Source organism: Larus michahellis, chromosome 1, assembly GCF_964199755.1.
Source record: "Larus michahellis chromosome 1, bLarMic1.1, whole genome shotgun sequence".
Taxonomy (NCBI): Eukaryota; Metazoa; Chordata; class Aves; order Charadriiformes; family Laridae; genus Larus; species Larus michahellis.
Window position 1 is genome coordinate 33,858,497 of NC_133896.1, and position 23,191 is coordinate 33,881,687.

The 23,191-nt window shown below is 42.8% G+C and overlaps 1 protein-coding gene across 1 annotated transcript; it reads left to right on the plus strand.

Annotated features, from left to right (window-relative positions):
- Nucleotides 1–17,191: 17,191 nt before the first annotated feature.
- LOC141737695 (prolactin-like) lies at nucleotides 17,192–21,617 on the plus strand. Its single transcript, XM_074572637.1, has 5 exons — nucleotides 17,192–17,265; nucleotides 17,368–17,519; nucleotides 17,645–17,752; nucleotides 19,156–19,326; nucleotides 21,051–21,617. The coding sequence occupies exons 1-5, from the start codon at nucleotides 17,235–17,237 to the stop codon at nucleotides 21,243–21,245; spliced, it is 657 nt and encodes a 218-aa protein (XP_074428738.1). The 5' UTR covers nucleotides 17,192–17,234; the 3' UTR covers nucleotides 21,246–21,617.
- The last annotated feature ends 1,574 nt before the right edge of the window (nucleotides 21,618–23,191 follow it).

A 23,191-nucleotide genomic window follows, 5' to 3' on the forward strand; every position in this document is an offset into this window, starting at 1 on the left:
TAACAGGAAGCTGATATTTATCTGCGCTCTAATACCTTGCCATACCTCTGTGGAAGTACTGCTTCTGCTGTCCAACACCCACCTCTGCTCAGTTCACTGATCTCCTCCTTGATTTTCTCTATTAGGAAGTGTTATGGAGTATTTATCTGCAGAAGAGAGAAAGAAACTCTAATCTGCAAGGCAAAAGTATCAAACTTTCCTGTTAGGGTTGGAAGATCCATTGCTATAAGCAAACACAGCCCCACGGAGGTCAGTGAAGTTGTGTCAAATAACTATGATAAAAAACTGAGCTAACAGTAAAGGCAACACAAACCATGTGCAATAGATATCTTTGCTTTTGGAAAGAAAATTCTAGTTACAACAAGATAAACCACTAATACTATACCATCTTTGGATTTATTGCTTATAATTGACATGAGTTTGGTGGCCTTTGGTAGCCTTTAATTCAAATCAACTTCACTTTGTCATGTAACTGACAAATACCACAAATTACGACAAAAGCAGTAAGGCCAGCATCCAACGTCAAAGGATGACTAAAAACTAATTAAGTATAAAACTAGAATTCCCTGCTGCCTAACTAGAGGCTACTGCTGCAGGTCAAAATTAAGGTGAATTTACAGAGCAATGGAGAAAAACCCATGTTGTGACCTCCTTGCCTTCAAGACAGAATAAACCCTAGTAAAGGTCATCCTTATTTAACCTCGCGTTATGAAGTGACTCATTCGATGCCTCCTAATCATTGAAAATTTACCGCATGATAAGGACACCAGTCAAAAATTAGTTCCACACATGTTCATGCTTGAAGCACACTTTTAATGATTTGAATTGTATGAGTCAAATATTTGCTAATGGGCAAAGACAAAATATTAACTTGTTAAACAATAGACTGAACTTCTCGGATAATATTTACACGTTACCTAAAAAACAATTACAGAGAACATTTGCAAAGACCCTGACTCCAGCTCCCACTGACTTTCTCATCTCTTTGCTGCTCTGTTTTTCTGTCCCTTTGAAAGATCATCTGATAAATGTCAGGCTACTTAGGCAAAGATGTGACTCCAAAACACAGATCTCTCCCATTAAAGGACATGCAATGCAAACTACAGAGAAAATAGCAAATCAACCTATTCGCTAGCACTGTAGACTTTAATAATACTCATGCAAGTTAATATGATTTGTCACATCTCTGGTATTACAAACAGCCATCATTTCAAATTAAGAACTCCTTTAAAATCTCACCTGGACTTGGTATTATATTAGCTCTGGTTGTGAACGACAATCCCAAATAAAAGGAAAATCACAGCTGTGAGTGTTTGATTTCAGTTGTGTCATTTCCTAAAATGCGGTGTTTCTGCAGAGCTTCCTCGGTGCCATCGGTCCTTCACACCACTGTATTGGGCCTGGATTCTCCAGAGCTGCAGAAGGTCTTATCTGAATCTACCCCTGAAGATTTCAGGCTTCAGTTCAAAAATAGGTTTTCATATTCTGTGGAGCTATCGTCTTTATATTTGTTTTCTTTGATGTTTTTTGCCTTATAAAACATACTCTACCACTGACAAAGAAACAGACAATCACACCATTTTAATTACATTATTTCAGACTTACTTACATTGCAAATAGTTACTATAACTCAGTACGGCTACTTAATCACACACTTAGTGCCTTGTAAGTTTACACACACTTACATGTTATACTTGACAGTGGGAGATAGAGAGGAAAATATTAACGACACGTTAGGAGAGAAGAACGGTGAAATAGCTATAGTTCAAAATCTATACACATTTAAAAAACCAGAACTGTTCATGCTAAGCTTTGGATTTGTAGTATGATGATTAATGGCCCCATTTAAATAAGAAAGATGGTGTGACAATGTACTTCCCTGTAAAAGTCTCCCAGTGTTTGGTTCAGTAATTCTAAACCAAATACATTCTTGGAAATTAAGTTTCACTGTCAACATATTCTGTCTGTAGTTTAAAGAAATGAGCATTTGCTAATGAGTCTGCCTGTAACGATTCCTTCAGGGTTCACATGTTCCACTACAAAGTCTAGGACAATTTTTCACTGATAGGAATTGTCAGTTCTTAAACACCATTCATAGCTGGTGACACACAATTATAACTTATTTCTTAACACCACATACAGTTTTCCATGTGATCATGTGATGGTTCATTCATTTTTATATAAACATGGACTAAAATACCTGTATACCTAAGAACAACTGAACACTCCCATGACACATCCATTGGACAACACAGAGAAAAGCACAGTCCTGGTTTTTCTTCTCTTTTTTTCTTCCCACAGAAATCTTTTCAGCTGACATTAAAAAAAAAAACCAAACCACTATTAACAGTCTACTTGTCAAGTAAATGGGAAATGTAAATCAGAAGGGATGGGAACACAAAGCTTTCTCTGGCCTACCTCAGAGCTCAGGAAAGCTTTGCTCACTCTTCTCACTTGCTGAGTGACAGACCAGTCTGTGCAGTGAACTTGAAATGCCGAACACTTTGGCTCCCCTGGGATCCTCTTCCTTTCACCAGGGTAGCTCGCCCTCAGAATTGCTTCCCTTCCTATTTGTCCTGTTCCTTCCAGGCTTCACATTTTTCTTTGTCATTACAGGGAAAAGTAATTACAGACATTTTTGCAGGAAAGTCCATTAGTTCCTTCCAGCTGGGCTTACGTTTTTTGTAACACTAACTGTTTACATTTTCCTTCCCAGATTTTTCTCTTAGCCCAAGCCAATTCATTCCATACCATTTTTTCCACTTTTTTCCTTCTTTCAACACAGTATTCTTTACCATGTTGGACACCCAATAAGAAGAGAGTTGGGTGTTACTTAGTTATGCCTTAAGGGTACCGAACAGTCAGCCACCTACACTTAGACAGATTTATGAACCCCTCAGAAGGGGATGCAGCTGAACAGGGCGCTCAGACCATATACCACACAACACCACAAGACTGGTGCTATTTGAATAACGGAGTTTAAATCACAAGTGGTGGAAGAGGTCTTACCCAGAAAATGTTTCTGAAAATGCTTGCCGACATCCCTGATTTATATACCACACACACTATCACCGCTTAGTCCACATCTGCTGCCTAGGGATGAGTTGTTCCAGCTGCAAGTAGGCAGGGTAGGGACTGTCAGAAAAAAGGGGAATTGAAGCTACAAGCAGTCCACAGCCAAGTGCAACACTGGCACAGAGGAGACTTTTCCTCCTCCTGACTCCTCTCTGATCCTCTATTCCACAAGACAGAATAGAAGGAAGAACAATGCGAGCAGAGGATTTGACCAAGGCAAGGCCTGCTACGGAGTGTAGTGGTTTGCGCTTCTGATTAACTCGATGATGTTACTGTGATTTAAACTCTCTTATTCAAATAGCACTGCCTCCTGACAGGACTAGGCATACTGATGTGCCCAGGGCTGTAACGCCGATGGAGCATGAGGAGCACCGGAAGAGGACAGGAACCAGCAATCCTTGGCCTCCTGCTTCCATTGCATCCTGGGCTTGGCTGGAGTGAGAAAGGCTGCTCCCAAGAGCTGTGGAGATCTTGGCAAGTGACACCTTGGGCCCTGCAGCGCAGTCCAGAAGAGCCCTGCAGTTGCACAGATCCTATGGTTCCAGTATGGAGTGTAGTAAAGATGATTACTCCTTCTCTAAGAAATACGAGAGGATGAGGAGAGCAGACTGGAAGGATCTTGTACTCCTGCCAGATTCTGCTTGGTTCAGGGTAGGAAGATTTTTACTTCTCTGCACTTTTCACACAAAGGTCAGTTACAGCAGATACACAGCAAATTTTACCTTGCATGACTGCTTCTTCCTTTTGGAAGGACATTCTGGCCACCCATTTTGAATAAATCCTGTCCTGGGAATGCAAAAGATTATTAGGAAACACCGAAATGAAACCTTAACTTACATTACAGTAATTTGGTATTTAATGATTTCCTTTGGCATGAGTTAGATGTAAACATATGAGCACAATAATTATATATATATACACAATTACTCATTCCAATTTGTTTTATTACAAGTATGTCATTTTTCATCCTTGTCAACTACAACACACAACAGAACCAGTGAGTTCTTAGCATTTGTTGGTATGTTGATTTTTTCCAAGGAGTTTTGACAGAGACACGTGAAAGACAGACACACATTCCATGTGACAGTAAACGAATTTAGAGACAGCAGCCTCTATAAATAATCTATGCTCATCATCTTACATAAGAAAGTGGAAGGTTAGCCACTTATTCCAATCTATTAAATGGTTTGCAGCAGTTTGGTAAGAAAACCTACAGGCTTTCTCACTATCATTATGCTGTCACGTGGCTAAAGTCAGGGAATGACAGAAGAATAAAGCCCATAAGCATGTGAATATAAAAGGAAGTACAAGTCAGTGATTTGGAAACACACAAAAAACCTCTAGAAAAAACAACATTAAGAGAGCAAGAGGGAGCAGTTTTTGTTTTCTGATTCTGAATAATTTGTCACTTTATACAATATTTATTAAAAAGCTACAAGAGTATAATTTGGAACTTCCTACAGATCCCAGAACATAAATGCCCAAAGCACGTGCACCAGTCCTGCCTCAGCAAGGAGCACCCAGTCTGTTCAGGGCAGGATTCCTGAGGTTAGACCACAGGAACCAAACAGGGGCTTTATTCCTAGACAGGAAAACTCCTTGCACCATCTTGGATAAGTCACTTTTCCACTCAATGTTTCTTCCATCTATAAATAATCAAAAAACACCTCCTAACCCCTAAGTGGGACAGTGCATACTGTTAGCGCTTCCTATGAGAAAGAGATCTGGTTCTCTGCCTCCCCCTGAGTACTGCTGCCGTGGTGAGCAGGGACTAGAAAAGCCTTTGAGTTAAGGGAACAGCATTTGTTCAGCAGAAGTCACGTACAGGACAGCTATGAGCTATAAGCTGTCCTACACAGGTATCCTGTAAGCTTCAGGGCAGGGAATCTTAGCAGTAGTGCAAATCCAGGAAAAACATTTGTCAAGGAAAATAGGAAAGACTGTTCCTGTCGCATACAGACGTATGAATTCCTGGCACGTTGAGGAAAAGTTTAAAAAAAAAAAAGAAGTCAATTATCTCCTTGGTTTTCATTCTGCAGGTGTAATGGGGCCAGCTGCCTGCTAGCTCGCTCGCATTCCTCCTTGGAATGAAAGAATTGGAGAACTGGAGAGAGGACATAGTTTCCACACCTTGTTTCCACTCCACCCATGCAGCCTGGCCAACATACTGGCATCTTAGTGAGCTAAATAAGAAAATACTGCTCATGGAAATAGCTCAGAAAATCCCCAGTCACCCTCCCTTAAAAAAAGGAAAAGTAGGGAAGGTGTTATGACTGAAGAGCGTCTTGGATACACAGCCTCCACAGATCATTAGGGAATTGCATATTAAAAATGACTTCTCATCTTTTTCTGTTATTTTTTATTGTCATTCAGGCAGGTAACAGTGCCTATCACAAAGGAGGCTGTGTACTTCCCTGGTTCCTGATTCCTTATCATTTCCCAAGCCTTGCTTTTTTCAGATTGAAATGACCAAAAATTCAGGATCTAGTGAATATGAATTGATTTTCTGAAAGACTTCAGCCTGAATCATTGGGGATGTTTCCAAACAGAGGGAGGGAGGAAAAAGGTTGTTCTGCGTACGTTCCAAAAAGATCAGGCAACATTTTCTTTATAAAATTCCAATACTCTTCTTTCACCTCCTCTTTCAAAGTAGAGATTGGACACATGATATCAGGAGTTGTTTTCATACCTGGGATAGGTATTTTTTTTATTCTTGTGTAAATCCACCCTCATATGGTCAAATTGTAACCCTTTGGCAAAGAAAAACACTCTGAATACATGCAATATAACCTTCTTGGTATTAGCTGCAAGCTTTCCAAGCGATCCAACTTCCACTCAGCATCCCCCATCACAGAGATGATGAAATGATTAAGGACCTTGGCCATGACACTTGAATTCAGAGTATGCAACATCTCGTCTGCTTTGCCTCTGCTTCCATGCTGTGCTCTGAAACCCTGGAAGAGGAAATTGCCCTATTGAAATACTGAGAGGGTATGAATCAGTCCTGTGTACGTCAGTTTGGGAAGTACAGGTGGAGGAAAGCAGGACCTGAATTTGTCCTACCAAGCTTCAGGTATGTCCTATCAAGATTCAGGCCTGACTAGTGAGAAGGTAGATAGAATGGAGCCAAAAGTCTGTTGCAAGGAAGGGAATGAAGATTGGGGATTAATGAAGACAGATTATGGGGCAGATAGGATAACTAGAAGCTTAGTTTGAGGAGAAAGACTGCTAGGAGAGGTAGGAAGAAAGGATGCAATGGGTTGAACAGATATCTCAAAACAAGAAGGCGGGGGAGAACTGGAGAAAATATCCAGATACTAGGCATATTTAGTGAAGGGAATACTTAACCATGTGTCAGTGTCTCAGTATCAAAGAGACAAGACTAAAACAGAGATCACTTGTATCCGACCACAGCACAGCCCCTTTACAACATGAGACGGAGCAAAATGTTCCCAGGTCGCACTTAGCGTCACCTTAGTGTCAGCCAGTATCTTTACCCTTTCCCCAGAAATAGATGACAACTTACCACTGCTATCAATTTCTCACTGTAAAAGAAAAAAGTCTGAAAACAGACCTCAGGGTTTGAAGCAGAGCCAGGTGAAACTACATATTTTTTCCCTTATGGTAGGGGCAAAAGAAAATGCCTCTTGAGAACAGCAGAGCTGGGACCTAAACAAAAGATTTTTATATCTGAATTCAGTAAAGGTAGTGCTTACATATGAATTTTTTCATAATCTGATATGAGACCGTTCCTCAAGACTATTCATATCGTTTTCATCTCAAATTGACTGTCCAAATGAGTATGTAACTTCACTTTGCCTCTCCACTTGCTTGTAAAATAGTTATGATAGCATCTCCTCACCTCAGGAATATTCTGGGATAATAAATTAATTAATACTTGTGAACAGACAGAGATATTCAAGAGCAATAGAGAGAATCCAGGAGGAAAACGATTATGTATGTAGAATGGGTTTGAACAGTGTGCAGTAAATAAGGCATGGGAGCCTTAAATGAACAGTGAACAACACAGTGAAAAGCAAGAGAAAACCTAAACTCACCAGCTGCTTACTGAGCCAAATACAGTATACTAACCAGCGCAGAAAACCTGTGGAAAAAAATACCATTCAGTCATGGCACTAAAAGCTATTATGCCTGTATGCACAAGGAGTGTGAAGGAAGATTCCATGGCATACTTAGTATTTTCAACTGCAGTAAGAAGCATCTTATAATAACAAATTTCTTTATAATATCTGAGAATATGAAAAAAATGTAGCAGAAATTACGAAGTATTTGATAAAATGGAGGACTCGTATATTTATGTCGTTTTGCCCATGAGTCCTGCTATAAAAAAGCAAAGCTTGAGGTCTTGCCAACTACTCTGTGCTGCAAAATATTATCATGCCAGTGGGGAAGACACAGCTTGGCAACACCTGACACTAGCCAGATGTTAAATGAACTGTAGTTAACTTATGTGCATACTACACTCATAAAAAACTTGGACCTTTGGTACCTCTCACATGCTTCTCTTCTGCAATGATGATTTCAATATGGTGGCAGATGGGAAGTCACAATTTAAATGAAGAATAATTTCAAATCTGTGGACAGTCTTGAAAAAACAAAATATGCATAGGATAATGCTATTGTCTCCTTCCCTACTTCGCTAAATGCTCTAAATAATTTGATTTCCTAAACAGAGGACATAGCATGTATTTTTTCCAGATGGGTATTACAGAACTAACCCCGGGCGTTACAGTTCATTTTCTACTGTTCATGCTTATCAATAATACACACTCAGGACATGAACCCCTTCTCTGTGACAACAAAAGTGTGAACCAAAAGTAATTCATCCAAGTTAGTAGAACTATAACGGCACAATGGTCTAACACAGTGTTTACTACAGTCATAGAATCACAGAACGGTTCAGGTTGGAAGGGACCTCAAAGATCATCTAGTTCCACCCCCCCCTGCCATGGGCAGGGACACCTCCCACTAGACCAGGCTGCTCAAAGCCCCATCCAGCCTGGCCTTGAACACTTCCAGGGATGGGGCATCCACCACCTCTCTGAGCAACCTGTTCCAGTGCCTCACCACCCTCATGGTGAAAAATTTCTTCCTGATATCTAATCTAAATCTACCCTCTTCCAGTTTGAAGCCATTACCTTTTGTCCCATCACTACATGCCCTTGTAAAAAGGCCCTCTCCAGCTTTCTGGTAGGCCTCCTTCAGATACTAGAAGGCTGCTACAAGGTCTCCAAAAGTCAGCCAAAGCTGACTAGAGATTTCAATGGGCGCTAGGGTATCACCCTTAGATTGCCTCCAGCGTATGATGGAAAAAGATATTTCCTTAAAAATCTCAGATTTGGAGTAATGATCTTGCCTGAAATTTATCTCCAAAGAATGTTGATCGTGAGCTAAAGAATGCGTTTTTGCTTGAGGCACCTACAAACACTAAATGTGTAATTTTACCTTTATGTTCAAAAAAGGTTTCTTCAAATACAAGTCCATCTCCTTTAAAATTCTACACACCTCTTTATTATGCTACCACTGATCCTGCTGACACAGGGGAAGCATGGCTAACCTTGAAATATTTAGTATTGCTATAGCTCATCAGAGGTACTATACAGACTACCCTATATGGACACTGTAAGGAGTAGAAAGGGTGGTGATGTACCTTTATAGTGAGGGTGCAGCTTCTTTTGACAAGACTGGCATCCTTTATAGCAGTTTAGAGGAAAATGAAGTTCCACTGAACATTTTACAAAATCTGTAGCTGGTAAAATATGACACCTCATCTCTCTCTGTCTTTTTTAGGCAATAAAATCATTTGTAGATATTAAATAGTACTACTCAATCATGCCTTTCTCTTTTTTAAATCTATTTTTATATTCTTTTCTTCTTATATTTTATAAATATTTTACATTTATATGTAAGTGCATTCTTCAATGGAATTGTACATCCCAGAGTGCAGAGCTTATTTTCTCCTAACGTTTCAATGTCTAAATAATATCAAATATTTTAATTATAGATTCTATGTTTCAAGTTCAAATTCAGTAGTTTGTTTCTCCAGGCCACATTCAGGTGTTGTAAGATTGAAATATACAAAATCTAATACAACATACATAAATTTGAAATAATTAAATTTCACGAACAAAAATTTGTGTAGAAAAGGATCTAAAATTCAAAGTCAAGACCTAATAGGGTATATTACCCTTTCAAGTTTCAGGAAAGATCAGTTTTTATAGAACTGACCTTTCCCTGTGATTGGATCAGTCCCTCCAAATCATTAATATTAAGTAAATAGTCTATCAGGTAGAACTAAATTCACACATACAAGCAATCCAACTGCAGTCACCAGAGATGAGAATGGAAATATCCTCCTCTTAAAGAATAAACTGAAACAATATCCAAAAAACCCATCATTTCATAAATAAAACATCGAGACATTGATTTTCCCACTTGACTTGTGTGATGCTTAGTATGGCGGATATCACTGATTTACAGTAATCTCTTTAACGTGGCAATTTTTTGTTCAGACACTCCACATAGACCCCAATCCGTCGTTACATGATTGATTCTACCTCTTTGGCAGGATGTATAATGAAGAGTTCCAAAACTTAAAGTACCTGAATTTGTAACTGGGTCTTTACCTTCAGTTTTACTGAATTTTTATGTGCATACAGTTCTTCTCTAAAATAGCACAGCAGTTCACTCTGATGAGTAGGCAATAGATCAGCTAAGGAATTAATCATAGAATCATAGAATAGTTTGGGTTGGAAGTGACCTTCAAATTCATCTACTCCAACCCCCCTGCAATGAGCAGGCAAAACTTCAACTAGATGAGGTTGCTCAGAGCCCCGTCCAACCTGACCTTGAACGTTTCCAGGGATGGGGCATCTACCGCCTCTCTGGGCAACCTGGTCCAGTGTTTCACCACCCTCATTGTAAAAAGTTTCTTCCTTCTATCTAGTCTAAATCTACCCTCTTTTAGTTTAAAACCGTTACCCCTTGTCCTATCGCAACAGCCCTGCTAAAAAGTTTGTCCCCATCTTTCTTACGAGCCGCCTTTAAGTACTGAAAGGCTGCAATGAGGTTACCCTGGAGCCTTCCCTTCTCCAGGCTGAACAACGCCAACTCTCTCACCCTGTCCTCATAAGAGAGGTGCTCCAGCCCTCTGATCATTTTCGTGTCCCTCCTCTGGACCCACTCCAACAGGTTCATGTCTTTCCTGTGCTGGGGGCTCCAGAGCTGGATGCAGTACTCCAGGTGGGGTCTCACGAGAGTGGACTAGAGGGGCAGAATCACCTCCTTTGATTTGCTGGACTCACTTCTTCTGATGCAGCCCAGGATATGGTTGGCAATCTTCTCCAGAGAGATATTTCAAAAACACATTTCTCTACTTGTTTTCTACCATCACAGTCACAAATAGTAAGGAGGTGGTTTTCCTGGCTGCTAAGGATAATCTTTGTAGCCCCAGAAGTGGCAAACACGCAACATCTGTAACAGGTTGTCCAGGAGTGAAGTAGCAAGAGAAGCAGCACTCCTGTGCCACTCGATGGGTCAAGCATATGCTCCACCAGTTCCAGGTCTACATTTGCAAACAGAAAATGAGATTCCTCTGCCCTCACTTACTAAGCTCCTCTGGCAATCAACAGGCAAAACCAGGCACCACCAGAGATTAGTAATGAACACCTCTCTCCAGATGAACCTCAGAAAGTGTCCGTTTATAAACTCTAGATGCCTAAAATTGGAGGAGAGAAATCCTATCCTGAATGACTAGAAGAGGATCACACTGCATGCTCTGAACTGATGTTTCTCTTCAGTATTTTACAAATGAAAGAGGACAAGATCCTTCCCTCTAGATTTTTGTCCCATAAAGGCCTGGTGCTCCACGGGAAAAATTCTTATTTCAATGTCTTGTTTTCCAGAGTGCTGAAAGGAGGATATAATCTTTTATGGACATTATTCTTTGGGTCAGAGTAAGGCCATAACCAAGAGAATGCAGAAGAGAACAAGGTGGGTCTGTGGAAGGAGAGCTGAGGGAGGTACACTTTATTCTGTTGAACCATCTTCCCCAAATTTCCTATGCGAGCTGCTCTAGGTGATGCTGCTCTGGCAGGGGGGGTGGACTAGATGATCTCCAGAGGTCCCTTCCAACCCCTGTGATTCTGTAATTCTGTGATTCTGTGAAATTAACATGACAAATGCAGAAAGCAGATCCAGCAGCTGAGGCCAGTCTTCAACCAAACTACTTTTCTATAATGCCATGGATCGCAGCAAACATACCAAACGCATGCACATCTCCAGTTCAAGCTCTCTGAGGTGCACAGAGAATAAAAATAAAATGCTTTCTATGGAAAAAAAAAAAGAGCTGTGATTTCCTTGTTTCCTTTAGCTCTTACATGTTTGAGCTGAAAGCTAAGCACACAAAAGCACATGTTGAAGAGGCAAGCTGAGATTTCTGTTGGGACATAAGGAGAACAATATGGAGCAGGAAAGGCAGGCTCCAAGTGGCAGTAAGAAGCAGTAGCTGAATTTTTTGCTTTTGCTGATGAGATTGTAAAATGCAAGACAGACTCCTGTAAAGCCTTCACATAAAACTGGAGAAGAAATGGTGAGGGTTCTTTGTGTAAGAAAGTAGAGAAGCAGCAGGAGAAACAGTAAAGGGTATGCTTGTACAAGCCAAGAGAGGACAAGGAAAGCAGGAGGCTTTATAGATGACAATGGAGAGCTTTGATTATAATATATAGATATAAACAAAAGAAGATTCAGTGGAGACCAAAACAGAGAAACGAGACTGAAAAGAGCATAAAAGGGAGAGAAATCTATTTGGTGAATGTAAACAACTTTTCAGTGAGTGAAGAGTTATTAAAAGAGATGGAGGGTGAGGAAGGATTTTGCCCAGAGAGACAAATGGAGGCAAGGACTGTTGTTTTAAGATGAGGGGACTAATGAATAGTTATACTGTGAAGAAAGAGTGAGAGGAAGGAGGAGAAGAAGTATATAAAGGCAAGAAATATACAACCGAGAGCAAGACGAGGTTTGCTAACAATTCATTTTTAATGTATAATTGGGCAAACAGACAATTTTTCAGATTCACTCTGAGAAAGGTCATGTTTGCCCAAAAGCTTCTTTCCATTTTTTCCAGCTATATAAATTGATCGAATGAAAAATACTATCTGTTCTTACTTACCTTGTATTGTCTATGTCTTTGGATTTTCAAGGCTGCAACTATCAAGAGCAATCCAAATCAAGACAAAACCAGTAAATTTGGTGATTAGAGTATAGTATATAGGGTGGGAGACAGTGGATTGGACACAGCTTTTTTCAAGAGAGGAGAAACAGAAGATCAGAGAAGTTAGAAGGGAGAAGAGAAAAGCCAAACACTTCTACATGAAGTGATGAAAGCGAAGTATGCCTTTTTCTTTATAGAACTAGGAAAAAACAGCCTTCAGAAAATGACCAACCCCTTCGAGTGGATAGTCAGCTCTTTTTTCATTTCACTTCTAAGATCCAGGTTACGTAGTTTCCATATTGTTTTATTCAAGAGCTCATATTGTTAACTTTCCGAGCAAAAGCATGTGACTTGCCCCTTCTCATGCCATAAAATGTGCCTGTTGCTATGCTATAAGAAAAGGGCCAATCAATAGCGGGCACTATTTGGTTGAAACAAACTTTTCATTTCAGCTTTTACTCTTTCATGATGTAAATTTAGGAGTGATTTTGAATACATAATGAACTCCGGTTGGTCTTGCACTGTAAAACTTGGAAGGAGGAGAGGTCTGATGCTGCCCACTCACTCTCCTGCCCACGGTAGGATGAAGACCACTGCTGACTGTCTGAAAGCTGTTTGAAAGTTTATAAGAAAGGTTAGGTAATGATGGAGATTTCACGGTGTCCCTGAGCAATCTGTTCCAGTCCTTAACTCTCCTAACCATTAAGAAGTTCTTTCTCATATCTAATTTAAATCTCCCTCATTGCAGTTTAATCCCATTATATCTTGTATCCATAATGAATATGGTGAATAATTGATTCCCTTCCTTTTTCCTGCTACCTTCTGCATGTCTGAAAACTGTATCCCTGCCTCTTCTTTCCCTGCTAGAGAGTAAACAGCCCCGCTTCCTTCAGTCTTTCCTTGTAGGCCATGGGGTCTTTTACCCATTGATCATTCTTGTTTTTCTCCTCCGGGCTCTTTCCATCTGGCTCTTATCTCTCTTGAAATGGGATGTCCAACACTGAATACAGTATTCTAGTGGAGGCCTTACAAACACAAGGGATGGCAGAAGAACTCTTCTTCAAAGTACATACCCCAGATTGCAAAACAAATGAAATAAACAAGGCAAAGCAACAGTAAGATACTACTGACTTGGATTCAGCTTGTTATTTCTTACAAGTCATGATCCGCCTTTAGTGCAACTGCTGCCTTGTTCTCTGTAAGTTCCTGTCCAGTATAGTTCTTTGTGTTTTTCTTTACTGAACCGTACCTTACTTTCTTCAGGCCACTTCTCTAATTTTCAAGATCACGTTAACTTCTAAAATGCAAGTGACTTCTTCCAGTTTGGTGTCATCCACAAACTTAAAACACCAGTGAAGAGCCAGAAAAAACAATTCTTTGGACATTGATATGTCACTGGTTAAGAAAACATCATTCATTTTCAAAACTGGAACCTTAAATAAAACTTTATCATTTCTTCTAAGCTGTAATGCATTTTTTTGCTGTGCAAGTCATTTACATTTTACACAGCACAAGTTCACAGCTCCTTCATAACTCACAAATTGTCTTAACATTTTAAGGAACCTTTTCTAGGATAAGATTTGCATATGTCAGTATTTCTCCAAGACATGCGAAAACCAAAAGAGAAAGGCTATTTGCCAATAAAAATAAGTCACTGATCTACGTTCTTCCCATATGCACACTATCAGTGTTTTCCAGATCCTGTCATATGTGTGATTTCTCATTTTCTGCTAGCTATCAGAAATAATACTAATATTCCAAGCCTTTAGTTGGACCACAAGCCAGAAGTATTTTATCAGCTACCAAAGAGCTCAGAGCTATTGCCAAGGCTTCCTGTATGATGCCCCACTGGCTCAGCAGCTCTAACCACTGAAATGAACTGCGTTGTTTTGTTCACTAGAGATAAAGCAGAGGTAAGAGAATGGGAACAACCTCTGCTGAATAGCGTAGATCATTAAACACATTTTAATGAACTGCTTTTAAAACTAATTTTAGAAATTCAAAAAAAATGATGGATAAAAAGTATCTGAATGGACCCATGGTGCTATCAAACTTTAGAAGTGACTTTGGGGAATTTTGGAGAAGGGAGTTTGGTCTGTTGGATTCAGAGATGTATTGGTTTGAAGGGCTGGTAGAGACTGAGGAGCGTGTGGACTAGCCCAATAGTGAGATTTCTAGTATTTGCATATATCGATCCAACTCTGTCAAGAAAAAAGTACGTTCTTTTCAGATATTGCACGCACTTACCTAAATGAAATCTAGCTAGCTCAGCGCACACCAGGGCAAGACAAGTTCCCTGGAAGGTCACAAGATTTGTGGGTAACTCTCGGTGAGAAATAACCTTCACTGGAAATGTCTGTGTGAATGAAGGCAATGTAGACTGTGTGAGAAAGACATTTGAATAATTCCTTCTCATGTGCTATCTTTTCAATCTTTCTTTGGGCGAAAGGAAATCCAAATCTCTTTTTTTCCCACCTATAAATCAGTCTTGTTAACAAAAAGCCAAATCCTTGAGCAGATGCAAACAAGGAAAACAGAACCCAGGCAAAGAGCACAAGAAGGGAAACAGGACCCCTACTTAGCAGTGGCTTCTCCTGGCATTTTCTGCACGAAGGTCTTCACCTCTCAACATTTTGAATCTGTGCACGTCCCAAAATGCGTCAGCTTTGACAGGCTTTGGCGTTCAGTGGATAGCCGTGCAGACACCTACTCAGAGCCTAAAAACTGACATCTAACTCCTTGAAGAAGCTCTTATTTTCAAAATATAATTCCTTTGGAAACGGAATGCATTTGCAGGTGACAATTACTTTTAAAATTTGGCTAAAGAAGTAGCTGCCTCTTCTTTTTTTCTACCATTTTTTTAGCATCCACACAGACTATAGAAGACCAAGGTAGTCTCTTCCTTGACCCAGAGCTAGTCAAACTCACATCTTCCACGTCCAGAGGGGGTCCTAGTCACCCAGATGGCCTTAAAAAGTGGGGGAGAGGGACATTTTTCAACATTCTGGTGGAGGTATGGACATTACATTTTCCATAAAAGAAATTGGGATTAGGGACTAGGAAACAGATACATGACTGTAGCATAGTGGCTGCGGTAGTCACAGAGGAAAAGATGACAATTCCATAGAATCATAACATCATAGAATGGTTTGGGTTGGAAGGGACCTTAAAGGATCATCCAATTCACACACACACACACCCCCCATCATGGGCAGGGACACCTCCCACTAGACCAGGCTGGGCTGCTCAAAGCCCCATCCAGCCTGGCCTTGAACACTTCCAGGGATGGGGCATCCACAACTTCTCCGGGCAACCTGTTCCAGTGCCTCAGCACCCTCACAGTGAAGAATTTCTTCCTAATGTCTAATCTAAATCTCCCTTCTTTTAGTTTAAAGCCATTACACCTTGTCCTATCGCTACATTCCCTGATAAAAAGTCCCTCCCCATCTTTCCTGTAGGCCCCCTTTAAGTACTAGAAGGCTGCTATAAGGTCTCTCCGGAGCCTTCTCTTCTCCAGGCTGAATATCCCCAACCCTCTCAGCCTGTCTTCACAGGAGAGGTTTTCCAGCCCTCTGACCATCTTCATGGGCCTCCTCTGGACTTAGTCCAACAGGTCCATGTGCTTCTTATGTTGGGGGCCCCGGAGCTGAATGCAGTATTCCAGGTGGGGTCTCAAAAGAGCAGAGTAGAAGGGGAGAATTTCATGTCAGATGTATCCTCATTTCTAAGCAAACTACTCCCTTGGCAGTGAAAAACCTTCAACAAGAAGGGCAGAGCTGACTCATTCACCAAGTCATAAGAGCCACCAGTTACAGCAGTCCTCCAGCTAACCTCAGATTTGAATACCCATGGGCAGAGAATGTGCCTAATTCCAGCTCTACCAGACTCTGAGCTGTTCCCATTGGATTTCAAAGGGGTAGGGTGCCAAAACCCAGAAAACACAGCAGAAATACCCTGTACACAGGTTCCCCTGTTGGTCAGCTTGAAGCAGCTCCTAGTTTGACCTGTCAGCAGCGCTGAACCTCATAACAAGCATCTCGGCTTTCCTTGTATGTCTTGCCGGGTTGCTCAGGATTTCACACACAGAAATTGAGGAGAGCAACTGAGTCCATACAACTTGCACCGCTTTGGGGATCCTGATCTGAGTGATTTGCTGTATTACTCCCTTAACCTTTTAGCCATATGGGGCATCACGGGGCGTCTTCAGGCACGCTTGCACCACCAAGCATGCAGTCACCAGCTATCACACTTTCAGTGGTCTTACCTCTGACCAGCTGAAAGAGAGCAGGGAAAGCAGATCTGATCTTAACAGTGTCATTAGAAGAGATAGTTAAGAGAAGAATGTCATCAGGCCAGGCTTCTGTCCTACCCCCCACGTTGCTCCATTGCTGTCCTTGTATAAACCCCCCGTTATCACTGACAAGAGCAGTTTATTTGCCTGGTCTCAGCTGTCACATCCTTACCCCCTCCGATGGCAGTGGGCGTGCTAGTAGAGACCTGGCCACGCCACTTCTTTGCGGGAGCAGGAGCCGCCCCCCTCTGACCACGGCGGGGGGGGCTGTGACACCGACACCAGGGTAGCCCCCTCCCCACGGCGTCGGGGGGTTGCATGCCCACCACGGAACCTGGAACACCCATTTCTGCTGGGACCCGTGGGCTGCCGGGTGGGGGAGGCAGATGGTCCCGTCCGTGCCAGGGTCGCGCCCGCCCGCCCGCCCGCCCGATGAGCCGGTAGCCCCGCGGGCGGCTTGCTCACGGTGGCCGCGGGCTGGGCGCGTCAGGCGGGGACCCGTCATGACCTGGAGATCCCCCCCCGCGCCTCCCCTGCCGCCCACATCCCCACCCGCCATATATAGGGGACGCGGGGGCAGCTCCGGCGCCGGCCGATCCCAGCAGCTCCGCGCCGGGCGGCAGGCTCCGCGGCGACATGGCCATCGCCGGGGCGGCGGGGCGAGCAGGTGAGGGAGGCGGGCAGGGCGGAGGGGAGCGGAGCGGAGGGGGCCGGAGCCGGCCGGGCGACCCCCCCCCGACGCCCCCCGACGCCGCCGGGCTCTCCGCAGGTGCCGCCGCGGCGCTGGCGCTGCTGTGGCTGCTGGTCTGCGCCCCGGGGGAGGCCGGCTGCCGCCTCCTGACCGTGGCCGATCTCTTCGACCGGGTGATCCGGCACTCGGGCAGGATCCACAGCCTCTCCACAGCGCTCTACGCCGAGCTGGTGAGCGCCAGGCCGGCCCCGCCGCCGCGGAGCGGGCTCCCGCCGCCCTGGGACCGGCGGTCGGCGCGGGGGGGGGTGAGCGGGGGGGTGCTCTCGGTGTTTCTTTAGGTATTCTTCCCCCATAGGAAAAACATTTTCCTCCCCGTGACAACGAGCTGGGGAAGCCCGCTCGGAAGTGCCACACGTCGGGGATGCTGACCCCCAACGGCAAAGAATACGCCCAAAAAATCCCGGTAAGGCTGAGCTGCGGCGGGGAGCGGAGACGGGGCGGGCGGGGGGCACCGCGGACCCCCCGCGGGGCTGGGGGGGCTGAGAGAGGGCTCCGCGGGTCACACCGCCTCCTTCTCCCCCCTGAAGAAAGGGGAAAATACCACCCGTCCCGTCAGAGCCCCGAGATATTTCACCCATCTCGCTGCGGTGGTCCCTCACCCCAGTCGAGCTGGAGGTGGGCAGAGGTTTTTATGCCTCCGGTCCTTCATCACCAGTTTGGATTGAAGAAGCTGGTAAGTTTTGACCCCAAACAGGTGCACATGACAGAGGTATTGCATATGAATCATCATTTCGTTCTATTAAAAAAGCTGTATATGGTTCCATATGCTTAAATTATGAGTTGTAATAGAGGTATTGCAGTAGTACTTTGTGCAAATGACTGACAGACAGACATCCCTTTGATTTTGTTGTGGCAGTCTCTGTAGAAGGGAAACTTAGGGAGCTGTGCAGGTGACAGATAAGTTAAATTAATCAGTGTCACTGAAAAGTACAAAAAGCAATCAGGAGAAAGAAATAACAGTCATTATCTCTGAATCGGTAGTTAGATAAGGGGAAAAGAGCAGCAAATTGTTTTAGACAGATGTAATGGCAAAGAGGAAAAAATCGTTATTAGTTTAGAGAAGAGCAGGAGGAGTTTCTTTAGACAGAGAAAAAGCAGATTGTAAAGTTGAGGATACAACAGCGGGAGAAACTTTTGCCTCTAGGAGGAGGCAGATGGAGACAAATGTTAATGCTTTGCTCTTTGGTTGTGATGGAGTGAGGAGCTTCCCCCAAGACATGTAGAAGCTCCCCTGGAGGGGAAATGAGAAATGAAGCCCTGCCTGCTTTAGGAGGCTTTAACCAATCAAACTTCTCTCTGAATTTATTTTGCAAGAGAAGTCTTATGGCCATTGAGCTTCTGTTAGAGAAGCCCTGACCACCAGGCACCTTCTGGGAAGTGTGTCTGCAGCGCACCTCTAACCACACAGCTACAACCACGGCAGGTGTGAGGAAGCACCTGCACTTCCACACCAGCAAACAGAGATGTCTAGAGGAGGCTCCTTGGGCTCTTGAGACATCTAGGAGTTCCAGAAAACTTTTTCAGTACCAAGTAAGCTTGACAGGAGTGCCACCATTTTGCGGATGCTGCAATCCACAGCTTTAGGTATTAACAGAGTTTAGGAATCTAAGAAACCTGAAAACAAGACAAACACAACTTCTGTGAGTTGCTTATATCTAAGCTAATAACCAGAGACAGATCCTTGAGTTCTGAAATTGCAGATGTTAATCTTAATCTCACTGAGATTTCACCAGGAGACTGTCTAACAGTGTTCATACGACCTGCTGCAAACTAACAGAGAAATTCTTTACTGTTTTAATTTATAAGAGAGAAGAATTAACTCACTTGATACTGAAACTTTTGCAAGCCTGGAAAGAACCACTTTCCCACTTTAACCAGCACCATCAAGAGCTTCCTGATGACAGCCTTAGCAAAGCTAAGCAAATCAGCAATATGGTACACGAGCTGAAGACTGGAGTTGAGAAAGTAACAGAAAAGGCAAGATTTTCAATGTAGCTTTTATTTACACCAGTCAGGTGGTGTGAGTGACTTTGTCGGGGGGGAGGGGGGCAATGCCTGCTCTCACTTGTTCTATGGCCTTAATGCCAACAGAGGGTCTGATCCAGCAACGCTGGACTTTGTTAGAGATACAGGAATTTTTCAGCCAAAGGATGTGACTTAGTTTATGTGCTGGCAGATACATAGATGACATTATATATGCCCATATGTGTAGAACAATATTTTATTAATTTGAAATATATGAAAGAAAGGCACAAGTACAAAGAGTAGAGCCATTTACAGCTTCATATAAGAGCCAGTAATGACTTGAATTTTCTAGGGCAGCAGGGGAGATGTGGGTAAAGCATGACAAATACTTAATTATTGTTTTCAGTTTTATTTGGATTTACATCCCAAGTAATTCAAGTATCACTGCTGTCCGCTGCAAAGAGCTCCTTCCTAAGGCAAGAATTTTATGCTGGGATAAATTCTTCAAGACAACAGTGGCATTGCTGAAGTCAGATGCCAGTCACAAAACAATTTCAAAACTCCACTCCAAATTCTGGCAGATCATATATAAATTATTGGATGCAATTTTTTGTCATTTCCATTTCTGTCTTCTTATTACTAGCTAGGAGTCCTGATCTTTGTATTTCTTGTGCATTCATGCCTAAACTTCTTTGTAGTTTGGGCTAAACAGAAGAGGGCTGTGTGTCCATTCTCTGAAATGGCTACACTGCCAAGGTGTCTGTTGCACTAAAAAGCGAATAATAAATTAATATCTTACACTAGTAGATCACCTTTCAGCTTTATGAACACAGGTGGGGAATAAAAGTTTTAAAATGATAAGCAGCTCATCACTGGAATAGGAGGAATTGTACCCTGCTCTGGAATGCAGCCCTGATGAAGGTGACACTGAGAGCTACAAATGGAAAGAGTCCATCTTCCCAGTACAGCCAAGGTTCGGGGTTAAAATGGCCTTAAAGTTCAAAGGTGTTCAACCTCAAAGCTTGACCTTTGTTGGCTTCATTCTGTAACTGAAGCAAGCCATCAAACTCTTAAGCTAGCTGCACCCTTCTGGTATATTTGCCCGATTTTCTAAAACAACTTTGAAGGAATTACTAAGCAGGAAGGCTTTGAAGTTTTGACCTCTCTGTACTATGGGCATACCACAAGGTAGAAATATAATTTAGAAAAATGAAGCAAACAATGCAAATGCATTCCAATATTTTGCAGCCGTGTCTTTTCTTTAAGACACTTATTCTAAGCTTGGTTCTGTTGTGAAGCTCCTGCTCTGAGGGCTGGTAACAGCCTGTAGAGTTCACTAAGATAAACAGCACTGGTGAATGCTCACATTCGAAGCTACCCTTCACAAAAGTCATTAAAATAAATGGCTAAAGAATTTCAAGAATGATTTGCTATATTACTTCAAGAGGAAATAATGATTACCAAATGGGTTCCTCTGTTTACACTCAGATGGAGTTACAGCCCAGTATTCTTGCATTACTAGTATATCAGTCTAAAGGTTGTATAGATACTGTTAAGATTAAAAGACAATGTTATTCTAGGTAAGGAACTTCACATTTATCTTCAATAAGCATGTGAAAGGTCTGGAGTCGAACAGCCCAACATAATGATGCTTCGGTTGACTTCCGCACTAGTATTTTAAAGATTTGTTGTATGTGTAGTTACGAGTTGTACTTCTTTTCCTGTTTTCAATACAGATGCAGTCAATGGGGATCATCAGCAATTCGTTAAATGGAATGACATCATCTGAAGCCGCTGGTTTATCAATTAGTAATGAAGCAAACATGATGAGTGACTCCGACTTTATTCACTGTTTCAGGAGAGACTCCAATAAAGTACAAAGCTACTTAAAAATCCTTAAATGTAGGATTATGCCAGAAAATAGTTGTTGAGTTGTAGTCTCTTGACAAGTAATCTTCAGCATGTTGTTTATAAAGATGAAAAAATAGAATTTATAAATTACCACATTTGCAGTAATTTTAATAGGAAAGTGGTTTTGAAATTCTTTGGCAGCTCCTTGACACAGTTGACCTATGCAGATGAAATATTAAATAAAGCATCGTGTGTGTATGTGAGTTAACGCATCAGATAGATAAAAAGGAGTACTCTAGCAGTAGATAAATAAATGTCCTTGCACACTGGGACAGACTGTATTATGTCTGATTCACGCAGTTTAGATATATACATAGCTGAAAGTGAAATTCAGTTTGTTAAACCTCGGTACAAATACATCTACATACTATCAATAAAGTATATTTTTATGTAAGAAAAAAAAAGTTTCCCCCTATTTCTACGTACATAATTACCTGCAGAATGTTGCTTAACGCTGAAGAGTGGTGTTGCTGTCATTCAGTTCGTGTAACTGCAGGGCCCATGGCAGACTTTTTTGTTCATAACATACTTACTAATTTTTATGGGCCTTCACGTGTGCCCCATAAGATCTAGTTCCTAGTACTTTTATTCATTTTGAATGCTCTTTTATACCTGTGATGGCCTCACTGATTTCAGCAGAAACTCCTAAAGAAAAAGTTTCTATCTGAAAGGTAAGTCAGAATTCTGGTCCAAATACCATTTCGGTCCGAGGGCTGAGGATGGCTGACGCAGAAATAAGTCTCTTTCCCATAACACGTGCTGACACAGGGCTTGGGGTTTGCAGTAATGATGACAAACTCCACAGTAAATAAAAATCTGAAAGCTGTCAGATATTTTATAGCAATCACGTTTTCCTAGCAGTGGGGTGGTGCTGATGACCGTTTATAGAGTAAAACAGCTTTGCATTCAGATCCTGAATGAGGCATTTATAATCAACATGGATTTATCTTTAATATTCTTGACTATTTCATCCCTGAATGCTCTTTTCTGGCCTCCCCTGATCTTGATGGTTGTTGACAGTAGCTGGAGCTTGGGCTGCCAAGAATGGAGAGTAAAATGCTGGTGATTATTTAGTAATGATACTGGATTTGGGCTTGAGAAACTCAGCAGGAAAACGTTTCAAAGAAACATTTATGTGGAACGGAGGAACAACCTTTTCAGTTACATCTCCGTAACTGCAGATATCCTCAGGTATCTACCATCTAGTAGACAGCTGAGGTACTTTCTCAGCTAAAAGCTGTGAATGTTCACCATTCCTATATTGTCCCTGCCGTGCCAGGTATGGTAGGAATGCAAGGGGTTATATAGTGCCTGCCCTGAAGATGTTACTAGCTGCAATTCCTTAGGCAGTACGGCACCATGAACACACAATGCAATACAGCACTCGTGCAAATTTTGAAGAAATTCTGGAAATAAAGCACAGTTCCAAAGAGACTAAAGGAAGGTTCCTCCGGGCAAACAGATGGAACCAGAGAGGGATGCTCTGCCTGCCTGTCACCTAGCGCAGCCGCAGACTCAGAGGATGGCAGCACGCTGGCGTGGTGTGTCTCCTGTGCCACCAAGGGATTATCGCTGCCCTTGAAACGCCGAAACCGGGAAAGTGTGCGTTCGCTGAGGAGAAAACCGGTGTCAGGGTGGGGTGTCACCCCCCTCCAGCCCGGCGAAGAGACGCCGTTGTCACAGCAGGCCCGACAATGTGTTCTCCACCAGAAGCGACAGGTGACAGACATGGAAGGGGCTGACGGAAGAAGGCTCCCCCCGGGGCTGGCAGTGTCCGGCCCCGTCCCGTCCCGCTTCCCGGGAACCCCCGGCCGGGGGTGACGCGCTGAGCCCTGCGATGCCACACGGGGGCGACGCGGGGACCAGCGGGCGGGAGGTGGCCGTGGGCACCGCGAGCGGAAGGTGGCCGTGTCCCCCCGGGCGGGAGGTGGCCGTGTCCCCACAGGCGGGAGGTGGCCGTGTCCCC

Excerpts from the sequence above, each read along its gene's own strand:
- LOC141737695 (XM_074572637.1), top strand. The coding sequence starts at position 17,235 with ATGGCCATCGCCGGGGCGGCGGGGCGAGCAG. Across the intron at positions 17,266-17,367 it reads CGGGGCGGCGGGGCGAGCAG|GTGCCGCCGCGGCGCTGGCG; the intron begins GTGAGGGAGGCG and ends GGCTCTCCGCAG. Across the intron at positions 19,327-21,050 it reads TTGAGAAAGTAACAGAAAAG|ATGCAGTCAATGGGGATCAT; the intron begins GCAAGATTTTCA and ends TTTTCAATACAG.